A 17,074-nucleotide genomic window follows, 5' to 3' on the forward strand; every position below is an offset into this window, starting at 1 on the left:
AAACAAGATAGCTGCTCATTCTGATCACAAAACAGAAAAAAATGACACAGATTAGCTGTTGGGAAGAGGGGTTCAGAATGCCTGAGAATCTTGGAATTGTGTGAACATTCCGAAAAACCATTGTATTGATACAGGATAAAGAATTTTTTCATGTATGTTTCCATCTCTGGAATTCCACAAAGCAAAAGACGAGTTTCCATTTACAATTTACTGCTACCACAGAAAAATGCCCCCACATGAAAAGAGATGAAAAGCTTAAGTAAAACTGTTTTTTTTCCTAACAAGTTGTTCCCTGGTGTTCAGCTGAGGCCTCATTAACATAATGTAGCATTTGGGGAAGAAGATGCAGCCCAACAAGCCAGCACTGGAGGCCAAGATGGAGAAGATCTCCACGGCCACCATGGATTTCCCTTTGGTGCTCAGATAGGATGGGACAAAAGAAACCCAAACACTACAGAAGAGGAGCATGCTGAAGGTGATCAGCTTGGCTTCATTGAAACTGTCAGGCAACTTCCGGGCAAAGAAAGCCACAGTGAAGCTGACAATGGCCAGAAAGCCCATGTAGCCCAGGACAGTGTAGAACATGGTCTCTGAGCCTTCATTGCACTGCACTGTGATCTGGCTGACCTGGGAGTGCATGTCCAGCTCTGGGAAGGGGGGAGAGGTTGCTATCCAAATGGTGCAGATGCCGGTTTGAATAAGAGAAGGCAGAATTATAACAGATGTTGACAACCTCTTCCCTGCCCATTTCATGATGCTGTTTCCTGGCTTGGTGGCCATGAAGACCAGAACCACAGTGAAGGTTTTGGCCAGTACACATGAAACAGAGATGGAGAAGGTGATGCCAAACACAGTTTGCCGCAGAAGACAGGTCACCTTCCCAGGCTGACCAATGAACAGAAAAGAACAAAGGAAGCCGAATAGGAGAGAGGCCAGGAGGGTGCAGGTGATGCTCCTGTTGTTGGCCTTGACGATGGGAGTGTCCCAGTGCAGAACAAAGAGCCCCATCACCATGATGGTGGCCAAGGAAGATAAAAGGGCCAAGGAAGTCAAGGCTGCTCCCAATGGTTTTCCATAGGATAAGAAAGTGATGCTTCGGGGAATGCAGTGATCTTGCTTTTCATTTGGATATTGATCCTCTGGACACTTCTGGCACTGGTCAGCATCTGAAATTAACAGGGAAGATCTCAATGAGAAAGATATTCTGCAAGCTCAGTCCTACACAAAATCTCTATCGCTTTAATGCCATCATAGATTTTGACTTTGTGTGTAGAAATCAGGTGGTGACATTAATATGATACAGGAATACCCATTGCTACTTTCCCTTATTCTCAACTTTCAGACTCAACAGTTCCTGTATGAAAATGTAATATGGACTGAAAGAAGAGAAAGAAAATGGTATATTTGGATGGGGAAACCCTTTGTCAGGTCAGGAATGCTCTATGGGTGTCTTATTTTCTTCTCCAGTTCAAGAAATAAGATTTTCACTAACCCATTTGTGCAATTTTTGCAAACATAAGGAATGAATATTAGAACTGACACCGATGTTAAGCTCTTTTTTCTCAATCATTCATTCTTTCCTTACCAATTTGCTCTGACATCCTGCCTTCAGGGCACTGAGAACAGCTATAGCAACAGACTTCTTTCCCCTCCACAGCAATCTTACTGGATCCAGGTTGACAGCTCATGACACATGTTGAAGACGGCACCACCTAATAGCAGCCACAAAGAGGTTTTTTTAAAAGGAAAATAAAGTACCTGTAGGGTTACCAACAACAGACTGGGAAATTCATGGTGTTTTACTTGGGTAGGCAGCTGAATTGGTATATGATTTTACATTTTGTGCTGTCACATCACAATAAAAAAATCTGCTCCTACATCTCTTCCCCTTCCTGTGATATCATTTTCATCATCATTCAAACACCATGATGTCTCTTTTAGTGATATCATTGCCCTGTGCAAAAATTCCAATTTTAAATTTAAACCCCTTGCTTCATATACTCAATCAAAAACCTTTCAAAATTCCGTTCATGATTTTCTCATGTTAATTCAATCTGAAGACCTATTGGAGAAGTCTAGGAAACCTCTCTCAATCCTAGAGCATCCATCTTTTTAGTGGCTCCTGGACTTCTGTTTTTCTAAGACTCTATACATCCTCCAGGAGAACTGGCTCTGTAGTCTATACATCACTTAGGATTCCAAGAGACCTCCTGACCTCACCTGAAGCTTGACAACTCTTCTTTTTTATTTACTTCATTTATACGTTCTCCTCAATGAGGACTCAAATTGACTTGCTTTCATTGTTCTCCATTCCTCCTCACAAGAATCCTGTGAGGGTCCTTGTGATCTCTTCGTTAGATCTGATGAAGAGAGCTGTGGTTCTCAAAAGCTTATGCTACAATAAAGTTGGTTAGTTTTAAAGGTGCTACTGGACTCTTTACTATTTTGCTACAACAGACTAACACGGCTAACTCCTCTGGACCTGTGAGCATATGTGATTGCCTCAAAGTGTGCAAGTTTCCATGACAGTGTGGATTTGAACCTGAGCCTTCCAGATCGAAGTCAGACATGCTAGCTACAATCTCAGACATATGTACTCTATCTTTATCTGTGCATGAAAGGCAGGATAAAGATGAACTGAATACAGTTGTGCTACTCAATTATAAAATTATTTCTGCTATAGATACATGCCTGAACATTAAAGACCCATAATTAGAGATGGGCACAAACAGCAATACGAACAAAAAAAGCCATGAATAGCCCAATCTGCTGTTTATGAACAAGTTGTTCATGAGGCCCTATTCTAAATGAACAGGTGGTCATTGCAAGCCTCATTCATTGCTGTTCGTCAAGCCAGACAGTCTGGTACCTGCAATCAATTCCCTTGGCAACTTAGACAGGGATTGTCTGAACTCTGTCTGAACTCCTGCTGTTGCCCTGGAAACCCCAATCTAAGCTCAATTTCACTTGATAGGCAGGTCTTCCTTTTAAGTGTGGAGCTCCAAATTTGTTACAAGAAACCAAAGACCATGGGGGAGGAGGGGGCTCCCAGCTCTGGCTAGTCTGCAGACAGTGGAGAGGGAGAGAGACAGCTGCTGTTGGCATTTTAATAGAAAGACAGGGAGAGTGCATTGGAGCTTGAATTTTCTTTGTGTGTGGTGGGATAGAGATCTACCCCTTCAAGTTCCAGGGCTGCTGCCAGGCTCTGGGCCAAGCTATTATTTATTATTGGTACCTTTCCTGGTGCCTGCTCAGGTCCGGTTTCTGGGAGTGGTGTGGTAGGAATCTACCCCTTCAAGTTCCAGGGCTGCTGCCAGGCTCTGGGGCCAAGCTATTATTTATTATTGGCACCTTTCCTGGTGCCTGCTCAGGTAAGGTTTCTGGGAGTGGTGTGGTAGGAATCTACCTCTTCAAGTTCCAGGGCTGCTGCCAGGCTCTGGGGCCAAGCTATTATTTATTATTGGTACCTTTCCTGGTGCTTGCTCAGGTAAGGTTTCTGGGAGTGGTGCAGTAGGGATCTTGACCCCACTTGGATGATGGCTGGAGGAGAGCCTGCTGGCCCCCACAAACAGCCAACCATGAACATGTTCATGAACAGGGCCATGGTTGTGGTTGTTCATGAGTCCCTGTTTGTGGATGGTAATGAACAACGAACATGTTTGTTTGTTTTTCTGTTCATGCCCATCTTGACCCATAATTTCCCTAATGATCAATTACTATTGCAACACTCCTAGAAGGTGATTTAAATCTTCTATCTGTGTGCTGGTATGCTGCCCTGAAAATAATCCTTTGTTTCTGTAGACCGGGGAAGAAAATCTATTTTAAAAGGTGGGGAAGTAGTACAGATCTCATACCTAATATACTACTTAGATATGTGTAGAATACTGGAGAAAAACAAGATTTACTTCCTGGGAGGAAGAAGGAACTCAGTAAGACCATCACCCACTTTCCATTTCTCTTCAGTAGAGCCTAAGTAGATTCGAGAAAGCTACAGAATGGAAGAGCTATGGAAATTACATATTCAAACGTAGTTGGAAAGTTTTCAAGGATGATTTTTTTAAAAAGGAAGCCGATTAGATAAGTCTAAAAGAATTGTGATGGTAGGAAGAAACTGGGATGCAAAGATATTTACAAAATATATTTCTCTCACTCTTTTCAATCATAACTAATAAGCATCAGAAAATAGTTTTAAAGTAAATATTTTCTGGAAGAGGATTAGCAGCTGAATTGATTTTGAGCATAATATATCAAAGCCTGGTTCCATCATCCAAATATTGGAAAGTGAAGCCAAAATACCACTTTTTTTAAAAAAGTGGCAGTTTGAGGACAAAATTCAGGTTAAAAAAAGTAGCAAGTTTTGCATAAGTTAAAAATAGGCACAACATAGCTACGTACAATGAGGTAGAATTAGAGCTGTAGTTGGCTACAATTGTCTGAAAACCGGTGGGGGATTGTTAGGAACAGGGACTTAAATTTTCATCATCATTCAAACTCCATGATGACTCTTTCAGTGCCATTGGGAGTTCTGCGCATGCATCAATGAGGCTAGACGCTTTCACGCTGCCCTCCTGGAAATAATTTAGATAAAATTAAACTACAACCAAGAAAACTGGAAGATAAGCTTGGAAGTAACTAATCCAGAGAAGATAAAGTCTGAAGCAGCAGCTGTTATTTTTTTAAGCTCGGTGAGTGCTCTGCCTATTATTATATTTAAAGCTTTCTCTCAAGACAACAAATAATTGGAAGCAAAATGGTGACAAAGTGTGAGATGAAAGAACTGTCTGAACTGATAACCAATATGGAAAAAAACATTAAACAATAAAACATTAAAAAATAAAACATTAAAGAGCTGCAAAATAAGTTTGAACAACTATCAGTCGATATTAAAACAGACAGCTGCAGATAAAGCAGTTGAAAGATCAGAAAACAATCAGAAAGAAATACAACAATTAAAAAAAAAGAGTTACCTCATTATCAGACCGTCAACGGCAAAGGAATTTGAGATTATCAGGAATAACAGAAGATATTACAGCTAAAGACCTGGAAATAACTTTAATTGGATTCTTTTGGCAGAATGGAATCTCTATAACAGCAGAAGACCTTGAACGCGCTCACAGAACTTTACAGCTAAAGCCCAAGATTGGCTTTAAGCCAAGAGACATTGTAATAGCCTTCTCAAGAGAAAAATGCAGGACTTTGTTTTTTAAAAGCTCAGGAAAGAAAAAGATTTTCAGTTTCAGGGTCAAAGAATAATTGTCGACCTGACTTATCAACAGAGAAAGAAGGTTAATGAGGCCATTTAACCAGAAATTACATGAGAATGGCATTCTATTTTCCTGAGGATATCTAGCTACTATTCTGATCTTTAGAGATGGCAAACTTCTGAGAGCCAGGAATCCACCCGAAGCTGAGAAACTACTCCAAAGACTTAAAATAGAATATACAGCTCAGGAGGTTGATGAAGAGGAAGAGCAAGAAGAAGGAGAGCAAGAAATGGAGTGAGAAACTGTATCAGTGGTCTAATGGTATTAGACCATTTCAGGCTGCTCTCTCAGGACGATGTTGACAGGATCCTGTAGGGGATGAGGCCAACCACCTGTCCTCTGGACCCCTGCCCATCCTGGCTGGTGAAGGCCAGCTCAGAGAGGCTACGGGACCATTTGGAGGCCAACATCTCCCTGAGCTCTGGGGTTTTTCCAGGAGTGTTAAAGGAGGTGGTAGTGCGGCCCCTCCTGAAAAAAACATCTTTGGACCCCACCAACCCGTCCAGTTACCGCCCAGTGTCGAACCTCCCGTTCCTGGGCAAGGTGATTGAGCGGGCGGTGGCGGTACAACTGCAGGAATTCCTGAATGATGCTCTAGTCCTGGACCCATTCCAGTCTGGCTTCCGTCCTGGCCATGGGACGGAGACAGCCTTGTTTGCCCTCACAGACGACCTTCGCAGGCATCTGGATCGAGGCGGGTCAGCGCTGCTTGTGTTACTTGATCTCACAGCAGCGTTTGACATGGTTGACAATGATTTGTTGGCCAGCCGCCTTGCCGACGTGGGGATTAGGGGGACAGTCTTACAGTGGCTGGTCTCCTTTCTCCAGGGTCGGGGACAGAGGGTGGCGCTCGGGGGAGATCTATCGCCCCGTCACCCTTTGGTGTGCAGGGTTCCCCAAGGGGCGATACTCTCCCCGATGTTATTTAACATCTATATGCGCCCCCTCGCCCAGTTGGTGCGGAGGTTTGGGCTGGGTTGTCATCAATACGTGGATGACACCCAACTTTTTCTGTTGATGGACGGCCGGCCAGACACGGCCCCAGACAATCTGGCCAGAGCTTTGGAGGCTGTGATGGCATGGTTGAAACAGAGCAGGCTGAAATTGAACCCAGTGAAGACGGAGGTCCTGCAGCTGGGATGGGGGCTGCCAGATGTTGGGATCCAGCTCCCTGCCCTGGATGGGACACCACTGGCAACTTTGCCAGTGGTAAAGAGTCTGGGTGTGCTCCTGGATGCCTCCCTATCGATGGAGGCCCAGGTCACGGCGGTTGCCAGTCTGCATTTTTCCATCTTCGTCAGATCAGGCAACTTGCCCCCTACCTGACGCCCCAGGACCTGGCTACAGTGATCCATGCAACGGTCACCTCCAGGCTAGATTACTGTAACCCACTCTACGCTGGGCTACCCCTGGGCCTGATCCGGAAAGTACAACTGGTCCAGAATGCGGCGGCACGGGTCCTGACTGGTATACCTTACCAGTCACACATCACACCTGTCCTGCGCCAGCTGCACTGGCTTCCGGTTGAATTCCGAATCAGGTTCAAAGTGTTGGTTCTTACCTTTAAAGCCCTGAGTGGGTTGGGACCGGCATATCTTTGGGACCGCCTCTCCCTGTACGTTCCCCGGAGATCGCTCCGATCAGCGAATAAATATTTACTTGTGGTCCCCGGCCCTAAGGAAGCCCGCCTCGCTTCAACCAGGGCCAGGGCCTTTTCAGTCCTGGCCCCAGCCTGGTGGAACGCTCTGTCAATGGAAACCCGGGCCCAGCGGGACATATTATCGTTCCGCCGGGCCTGTAAGACAGAGCTGTTCCACCAGGCGTTTGGTGATTGAAGGGGGCAGTGCCATGTCGGCCTCCCACCTTTGGGGTGGGGAAGGTTCTCCCCACCACTGCACCTTGTTAATTTGTTTTATTATTTGTATATTGATTTTAGTTTTGTTTTGATCAATTTTAACTGTTCACCACCCAGAGCCCCTGGGGATGGGAGGTATATAAATTGAATAAATAAAATAAATAAATAAATAAGGAATAATGATAAAGCTTTCTTCAGGAATATAATGTACACTTGGTGTTAAAATATCTTTTTTCTTGTTTGTGTTGGTTGAAAGAAATGGAATATGGAGGGGGTGAGCTAAGTGGATACGCAGAATTTCTTTGCTAGGGACAAAAAGGGGGGGATCTAGAATCCTTACCCAACCCCTTGAGAAGGGTTTTTTTTTGGGCTATGGGGGAGGAAGCGACCAGCAAAAGATAATACATGATAGACCAGAAAGCACACCAGGGGGGCTGGATACAAATAAAAACTGGGGAGGGTGATTAAAATACTCTCCTTGAATGTAAATGGATTGGCCTCGGATCTTAAACGTTACAGAATAAATAAAATGGCAAAGGACCTAGGGATTGATATTTTGTGCATTCAAGAAACCCACAAAAGTAAGAGAGATTTAAGACCAGTGCTGAATTCCCCTAATTGGAGTTTGCAGATAGAATCACGTGGAACCAAAAAAGCAAGGGGAGTGGCTATTCCTCTACATTCTAGATTGAATATAAATATTTTGGAGCAATATAAAGATAGGGAGGGAAGATTTATTTTTTTCAAATTTAGTATGAATGGGAAGAAGTATATTTTGGTAAATATATATGCACCTAACAAAGGTCAACCCTTTTTTTTGAACAATGTTTTTCAAAGGCTGCAATCTTTTTATGAAGGTGATTTGTTAATTGCAGGGGACTTTAATACTGATATTATGAGGAATAAGAAAGTAAAGTTAAACAAATGGAAATTTAAAGAGGTATTTAGTCTCTTGCAGGAAGAAAGACAGCCTACTTTTTTCTCAAAAAGGTATAAAAAATTCTCTCGTATTGATCATATCTTAGTGAAAGCAACTAATGATATGGAAGTTAACAGAGTGGAAACAGGGGCAATTTGGATTTCAGATCATGCACCACTTAGTATAGAGATTGGTTTGGAGGAAGAACAAAAGGTTAAAAGGTGGAGGTTTAATCCCAAAATATTTTTGCAACAGAAGGATAGGGAAGAGTTAATAAAAGGGATGCAACAGTATTTTAAGGAAAATAAATGGTCTGCAGAGGAAGATATAATTTGGGATGCTGCAAAGGCAGTTATCAGAGGAATATGTATTACTAAAGAAATTCATTTTGGGAGGAAAATGAATATTAAAAAAAGCAAAAATTAAAGGAGATAATAGGACTACAGAGAATATTATAAAGGAAGATGGAAAGGCAAACTCAGGAACAGTTGAATAAATTGAAAGATGAATTGCAGGATTTAGACAATCTTACCTTGTGGAGAAAGGATATATTAGTGAAAAATGAGTATCAGAGAAGAAATATAAATTTGATGAAGAGATTGGCAAACTATCTGAAGAAAAGAAGGGAAAGACAAAAGATAGTGAGCATGAAAAATGAAATGGGAAATAAGGTCTTTAAAGACAAACAGATAAGAGAGATTTATGAAAAGTTTTATAGTAAGTTATTTAAAGCTGAGGAAGGGAAACAATTTGATGAAGTTATAATTAACAAAATTAAGAATGAGGATTTGGCAGCTTTAAATGACAGCAAGAAATTTTGAGTGTTATAAAGAATTTTAAAAAATGGGAAGTCACCAGGTTTAGACGGACTTACAGCAGAATTTTATAAAATGGTTGGTTCATTAATAGCTCCGGAACTGCAGAGTCTGTTTAATAGGATACTGAGGGGAGGGAAAGCCCCAGATTCCTGGAGGAAGTCTGAAATTATGACCATTCGGAAACAATTGAAGGAATGTGATTAATACTTTATATCATGGAAATACTGAGGGAAGGTTTGCCCTGTTGAAATTGGATGTTTACAAGGCATTTGATACTTTAAATCATGGGTATTTATTTCAAGTATTAAATAAATATGTTTTTGAAGGCCCTTTTTTGAATGCATTAAAGAAAATGTATAGGGAAGGGAAAGCTATGATTAAAGTTAATGATGATCATACTAAGGAAGTACTGATACAGAGAGGAGTGAAACAGGGATGTCCTCTATCCCCAAGGTTGTTTGTTTTAGCTATGGAGCCCTTAGCTGATAGAATTAGGAATAGTATTAGAATTAAAGGGTATAGGGTAGGGAAGGAGGAAATCAAACTAAATTTATATGCAGACGACATATTATTCGTGTTAGGGAACCCTCTGGAAGCTTTGAGAGAATTAATGATAATTTTAGAGGATTTTAAAGAATATTCAGGTTTAGGGATAAACATTAAGAAATCAGAAATAATGTTTAAAAAGATAGATTTGAAGGAACAAAAAGAAATAGCAAAATTAACAGGTATGAAATTAGGAATTAAGAGATTAAAATATTTGGGAATAATAATAACAAAGAACATTAAAAGTTTGGTGGGGACAAATTATAAAATAACATGGAGAAAGATACAAAGAAATTTAAACCACTGGAACAAAAGATATTTAAATATTTTAGGAAAGATAAGGGCAATTAAAATGTTTATAATACCTAAGATGTTATATTTATTTCAGGTAGTGCCAGAGTGGATCCCCAAAAACCAATTAGTTACATGGGATCAAGAAATAAAAAATTGGGTGTTTGGGAAGAAAAGAGCTAGAATCTTGAGAAAGGTGACATACCACAAGAAGATTTAGGATGGGGTATGCCACAATTGGAAAGCTACTATGAAGCATTCCAAATAAAGATGTTGATGGAAACTGATGGAAAATGCTTGGATAAATGGGTGAGATGGGAGGATATTATAAATAGAGGAGCAGGCAAATTTGGAATATTTACACAGGAGGTGAAGAATGAAATTAAAAATACAATAGGCCCAAGACAAACAGCACTAAAAGTTTGGGGGAAATTGCAAACTAATTGGATGCCAAGACTTTCCAAATGGACCCCACTAGAATCCTTAAGTGAGGAATTTAAAAATGCTGAGAAAACATTCTGGAAGAAGTTACAGGAAAAGGGTTATTTTAGAGTGAAGGATTTATACAACACTCAGGGGATATTGATTCCAGTGCAAGAAGTATTAGGGAAAGTGGGAGACCAATATTGGTTAAGGATCATGGCTTTATATAATATTTTGAAACACAGAAGGCATTGTAGAATACTAAATAAGGAGGCTACTCCGTTCGAAAAAATATATTGTATTAAAGAGGGTAATAAGAAGGGTATTGCAAGGAAGTTATATAACTTAATGAATAAAGACAAAGACTACATGACTGGGATAATACAAACTAAGTGGAAAAGAGAGGTGAATTTAACAGTACAGGAGATAGATAGACTAATGAAAGGAATATTGGAAATAAAAATAGAAAAATTTAGAGAACTGGAGATGAAATTAATATTGAAATGGTATAGGACACCTTTCCAGTTGTCCTATATGATTAAGGGAATGAATTCAAATTGTTGGCATTGTAAGAGGATAAAGGGATATTATGTTCATCTTTGGTGGGAATGTCCCAAAGTAACTGAATTTTGGCAAATGGTCCTGGAAAAGGTGAAGGATTTATGTAAGTTAAATTAGAATTGACAGCGAAAGTATTGTTTATGGGAGTTCTGGGGAATAATAAAGTAGATAAGTCTAAACAGGAGTTGTTTAAAACAATGATTATTGCTGCACTTGCAGTCATAGCTTATGGCTGGAAGGATGCAGCAAAGTGGATTATGGGTAGATGGCACTTGTATCTATATCAAATGATCCAATCAGACATTCTGTCTATATTAAAACAGGAAAAGACATGGGAGGATAATATATTGGAGATAAGGAAGAAATGGCTTGGGTATATAAGTTGGGTAAGGGAAGGGGGGGCAACAAAAATACATTTGACAAAATCCAAAGGGTGTGCTTATGGTTGCAAGTATAAAGTTTTTTTTCCAATTGGTTGCTCACGGGAAGGGGGGGAGGGCAACATAAAGGGGAAAAGGTTGTATTGAGGTAGGATTATGTTAATGTAATCGAAGTGACTATGTATGGCTATGTAAACAAAGACCTCAATACAATAATAAAAAAAAGAAGTGACACCATTGCACAAGGGCAATGCTCCAACATTTACTCAAAAATGTATGGTTTAATCATAGAGTTTGGGATGAATGCTAGAGCATTACCTGACACAGTGACATCACTTCTTATTTGTAATACAAATGATGTCATGATATGGGTATTGATACTGATCACCCCCCATTGCTACCCTTCCCCCATTGCACCATGCTGAAATTTGCAGTGAGAGCAGGCAGATGTTGATCTCTGGGCATACTTAAAAATTTGTAGCATCCACAAACTGAATGAGACTGAGGAAAAAATAAAGATTGAACTCCAAGAATGAAGGAAAGGTGTAATCTTTGTGTTTTGTGGCCACTTTTAAGTTCTGCTATAAATCACAAATGTTTCTGGCCAACTTACTCACTTGGGATGCTTGGCACATTTGCATGGCTGCATAAGCAGAGCAAAGGGGGGAAAAGAGTGATAAACAATTTTCATCATCCTCCATGGCTCCCTAGGAGGTAGGCTTACTCACTTCAAGGGCACATGATAACCAATGGAATAGACTGTCAGGGTCTTCGCACCCCCAGCCATACCTCAGGGGCATGACAAACCCCTGGACTGCTGTATAAAGGCCTGGGCCAAGGTCTGGACTCTAAAGGAAATTGTGCTGTTAGGATTGAGACAGCTGTGGCTGTCCTGTGAAAGCGTGCAGAGGAGTGGGGCCCCTCCTGAGCTTATCTGTTTCCAACTTATCGGCTTACCTCCAGCGTTCAGCCTAGGAAGAAAAACCGTTGTCGTGGATACATAGCCTTGGAACTTCTGGACTTTCTAAAACATTCTCTCCGCTTTCCTTCATAGAGCGGGACCACAAGTGACGCCTGACACAGGTTGGACACTTGCCAGCTTCCCTCAAGTTTTGATGGGAAATGTAGGCAGCTTGGCGGAATGTTAGACAAGTGACAGTTGAAAAGTCCATTGGACAGCAGTCAGAGAGTCAAGCTGCAAGACCAGGATGCCTAGACTTCCCATCAAAACTTGAGGGAAGCTGACTAGTGTCCAACCTGTGTCATTTGTCACTTGTAGTTCCGCTCATAGTCACTTTGCTTTTGCCTTACACATAACTGTTGAGGGATGGGAAATAGGAACCTAGGCTAGGCTGGTAGCTAGGGGGAAGGAACTGGGCTGTACTTAGATTTCAATATAGGCTTGTGGCTTGGAGCAGAATTTCAATCCTGGCAAGGACCCTGTAATGCACTGCTGAACTAGTGGATTATCAATAAAGCTTTAACACATGCAGTTCTGGACTCATGCAGTGAAGTCATTGAGATCCACCTGGCAGAACCTTACAGAGATGTTAGCTTTCCTCGTCACACTGTCCTTTGAAATAGTTTCAGGTGGGTAGCCAAGTTGGGCTATACTAGAAGAGCAAGATGTGGGTCCAGTAGCATCTGTCACAGCCCCAAAAGGCTGCCCAAAAGGATGCCATAATCATTATTAACAAAAGCTGCAGAAGGGTCCATTGGGACTGACAGGATACTAAGAGTAAGGTACAGTAGATACTCTATTTCTCTGCTTCTAACAAGCACTGCCTAGGCATGGAGGGTCTTCTTTTCAGCTTTCTACTACCTCAAGCCATCTAGCCAACTAGCATGTTTGCATTCATTTGATTTTAATTCTGAAAGTTATACTTCCGAGATTGTTGTTTATCTTATGTATTTTTACTTTTATTGTACCTTGCCCTGAACCCGCTTGCTGGGAGGGTGGGTTAAAACTATAAACTAAACTAAACTAAACTAAACTAAACTGCAAAGTCCTTGGGGTAGAGACCCGGCTCATGCTTTCTGCAACTAACTTTTACTTTGCAAAGCTTTGGGGTGTTGGGGTACACTCTGCAGACCTGTCTGTGTATGTGATTTGATGGTAAGTTTGGGGCCACCCTATCTATAGGGTCAGTTATGTAATATCATGAATAAAATCCAACATTTTTAATCGTTTGGACAAGGCTCTTCTGTCTATTATTTATTTATTTGATTTGATTTGTATTTCTCCCTCACCCCATCAGCAGGCTCAAGACAGATTCCAATTAATATAAAATATAAAATACAAATACCTTAAAACCAATAAAACATCTTAAATATTTAAAAAGAACACACGCAACAAGCAATACAGCAGCAGATTTTAAAAAACATACTGTATGGCAGCAGATTTCACCAGCAACCACCACCCAACCACCTCCAGCAATATATGGCAAAGGCTGGGTGATAGATACCCTTTGTAGGGGCACAGTTACCTTCAGGTGGCTGGTAGGGAGGCCCAGAGCATCAACTATTTGTCTGGCAGAACAGCTCTGCCTTACAGGCCCGGCAGAAGGATGGCAAATCCGGCCAGGCCCTGATCTCTTTAGACAGAGCATTTCAACAGGTTGGAGGCAGGACCGAAAAGGCCCTGGCTCTGGTAAATATTAAATGGGCCTCCCTGGGGCCAGAGACCAGTAGCAGCTGTTTATCGCTGGATCAGAGCATCCTCCGGGGCTCATATGGGGAGAGACGGCCACGTAGATACGCTGGTCCCAGTCCGCATAGGGCTTTATAGGTTAGTACCAAAACCTTGAATCTGATCTGGTACTCCACCGGTAACCAATGCAGTTGGCGCAATACCAGTGTTATATGTGCTGTGCAAGGCACTCTGGTGATGACCTGTACTGCCCCATTTTGGACCAGTTGTAACCACTGGATCAGGTTCAGGGGAAGCCCTGTGTAGAGCACATTACAGTAGTCTAGCCAAGAGGTTGTCAGGTCTGACATTGATTCTGTGTATGGCCAGAGAAACTCCATTTTAACTTTGTGTATGTCTCAAGCTTCTCTCTTGCAGGTGACACTATTCAGCAGCAGTTATCTCAAAGAGGAATGTTTTGTCTACTACTTTTCCAACCCTGAGAAAGTTTCGTTTTCACAGCTTCAAGCCGCTTGTTTTGGGAACTGTGGGGAGAGGATGGGAAATGCTGGGCTATGCTGTTCTGTACCTGACTTTGTGCCTTCATTCGCAACAATTCCTATGTACTAGCCAAGATACTATATTTGGTCAGTGGATTACAATGGTTGCCTTTGTTCAGTAAATTCTTTTGAAAACAATGGACTCATGTCTAATTGCAAGAGATAGTCTGAATTGCAACTTTTACTAAGCCACAGTCTGACATTTTGTTGCGAATCAAAATCGTTCCAATGCCTAAACCGGGGCAGCCGGATTCCAAGGTCGGTCCTGCTAGAGACCCTTTGTTTGATCCCTATGCTTCCCCTGGTTTGGAAGGACTGGAACCAACAGCGCCCATTCAGGGAGGAACAGGGCAGCTGATTAATCTTGCGCCTGACACCACTGAGGTTCGGCCTCGAACGGAACCGTTGATATTGCTTCCTACACCGAGGGAGTGGGGCTCCAGGCCGCAAGAGACGAGAGAAAAGAGAGTGAGTGCGGTGTTCTCTAGATCACAGATGGATGGAAAGTGAAGCTTCAGTTCAATACCTGAGCATCCCGACAGTCGGCCTTGGTATCACTGGAATCAAGAGGCTGACCAACTCGAGTGGAACCGGAGAGTGTCGGAGAACACCCAAGTGTGGGAAACGTCCCGTCGTGATGCATTGGCTTGGGATTATGTGGAAAGTACCCCATGGATGGGGCAACGACAGCAGACCGAACAGAATTGGGTTCAATTGCAGAGTCGCACATTGGCTGTCGATGCTGGGATTTCGGCGGTGACCGGATTAGCTAAAGGGATTTTGGCGGGGAGATCGGCTATGGACCAAGAGCAAGGAGCTCAAAGTATGGGAGAGATTAGGCCGTGGCCTCGAGTGATGGCGTCCTATGCAGAATATATGGAAACAACGCAGCTACCCAAGGAAACTCCTCATGAGTATGCTGAGCCGGGGACCACGGCAGCTCCGGAATGTGTGCAAGTCCTAGAAGGGAGACTAAGCAGTATGGAAGAGAGTCTAGCCCATGTGGTTCATTTACTCTCCGTACTTGTGGTGGGTGAAGGTGCTCCTTGAGGAGAGGGGGTGACCGGCCAGGATGTTGGACAACAACTGGCCGCTCTGCAAGCTTTGGTCCCGAAGGGACAGTCGGTAGGACCTAATAATGAGCAAAAAGAAGTTGTGCCTCAGAATCAACTGACTGGTCCAGATGGAGGAGGGAGTCCCCACGGACAACCGGACGAATCTGAGGAAGAAGAAAAAGAAGAAGAAGAAGAAGAAGATAAAGAAACGCCACCGGCTCCACCACATGGTGTAACTCCGGAGCAGCCTCCAAATCAAATTCTGGGACAAGAAGAGCGCCCGACACCACCACAACCGCTGGAGCAACCAATTCTAACGCCAAGACAAGGAGAGCGCCCAATACCACCACCTCCGGGGCAACCGGTCCGGCCACCGCCGCCACAATTGCCGCCACCGCTGCCACCACACTTACCACCGCAGCCACAAGGGCCGCCAATACACCCGAGACTTCCCGCTCGGAGACTCCCAGTGCCAATTCCCCCACCCCGGGGTCCACCGGTTCCGCAACCACAAGGACCTCCGGTACCAAGACTCCAGAGAATACCATGACCAAGGACCCAGCAGCCCCCTGTACAACTGTACCAACCAGATTGGCCACCCAGGCAGGAACCGTTCCCTATCCAATATTATCCAGTTCCAGCACCAGCGCCCAGACAGCAAGAATTACCCATGGGTTGGGTAAAATTGGAAGCTACTTTCGACGGAGATTCCTCTAAGTTGGGATTTTTCCTAGTGCAAGCATTACAATTCTTCAATCGCTGGGGGCACTTGTTTGGAGATGAGGCAAGCCAAATTGAGCATCTGGCGTCGCACCTACAAGGGAAAGCAGCGGAATGGTATGTAGCCTTGTACGGTTTGGGGGACCCTGAATTAGATACCCTGCAGGGGTTGGTAGATGCACTTCGAGCGCAATACGAAGACCCACCGGAAGAAAGTAGAGCCCGAACAGAGTTGCAATCCATCAGGCAAGGCAACATGTTGGCTAGAGACTATGTTACAAAATTCCGACAGCTTGCTGCCAAATGTCCAAGGTGTGAGGAATCATCCAAAATAATCGTTTAAGCAAGGCATGAATCCTAAACTGTTAGATCGGGCCCTTATGCAAGATAATACTCCCATGCTCTTGGGATGGATTCAATTAACTTGCGAAGTGGAAAACCGTATGCAAGAAGTATGTCTGGTTGAGCAACAACAATCAGCCAGCCAAAGGTGAACTCCCGCAATCGTGAGAGGGGGCAGAGGGGCAGGATATGCAACAAGAGGAACGAGAGATGCTAGATGGCAACAGGGACTATGTTTGCAATGCGGCCAAAGCGGCCACTTCGCTGCGCAATGTCCGTTCCGGCCTGTGCAAAGAGCTCCGTTCCCACCAAGACGCCCCGCTCCTACCACCCCCATTCCACAATCCAGACCTACCCCCACTTCGCGTACAGCAAGGGGAAGAGGCGCTTTCCGAAGAAGCCCTCCTGAGAAAGGCCTGGAGTTGGAAGAAGTAATGGACCTTGATCCCACAGCATACGTAGGGGATGAGGCACCCAAAAGTCCGAACTCGGGAAACGAGATGGATCTGTCATAAGTGGACCCAAACGACAGATCAAGCCCTCGTCAATTCCCGTTGTGGATAGACCTCAAGGGTCCATATTGTTCATACCTGTTACGTTAGTCAACCCCGAGCGGAAAACCCACGTTCGGGTGCAAGCACTCATCGATTCTGGATGCTCTAGAGATATAATTGCACCAGCTCTAGTACATGGACTAGTAATACCAATAAG

The 17,074-nt window shown here is 43.2% G+C and overlaps 1 protein-coding gene across 1 annotated transcript; it reads right to left on the reverse strand.

Annotated features, from left to right (window-relative positions):
• Positions 1 to 255: 255 nt before the first annotated feature.
• On the reverse strand, positions 256 to 15,849 carry LOC129339594 (vomeronasal type-2 receptor 26-like). The gene is made up of 4 exons (XM_054994176.1): positions 15,620 to 15,849; positions 15,271 to 15,465; positions 12,015 to 12,028; positions 256 to 1,166 (listed from the first exon to the last, which is right to left on the reverse strand). The coding sequence occupies exons 1-4, from the start codon at positions 15,847 to 15,849 to the stop codon at positions 256 to 258; spliced, it is 1,350 nt and encodes a 449-aa protein (XP_054850151.1).
• Positions 15,850 to 17,074: the final 1,225 nt, after the last annotated feature.

The sequence above is a fragment of the Eublepharis macularius genome, chromosome 12, assembly GCF_028583425.1.
Source record: "Eublepharis macularius isolate TG4126 chromosome 12, MPM_Emac_v1.0, whole genome shotgun sequence".
Lineage (NCBI taxonomy): Eukaryota > Metazoa > Chordata > Lepidosauria > Squamata > Eublepharidae > Eublepharis > Eublepharis macularius.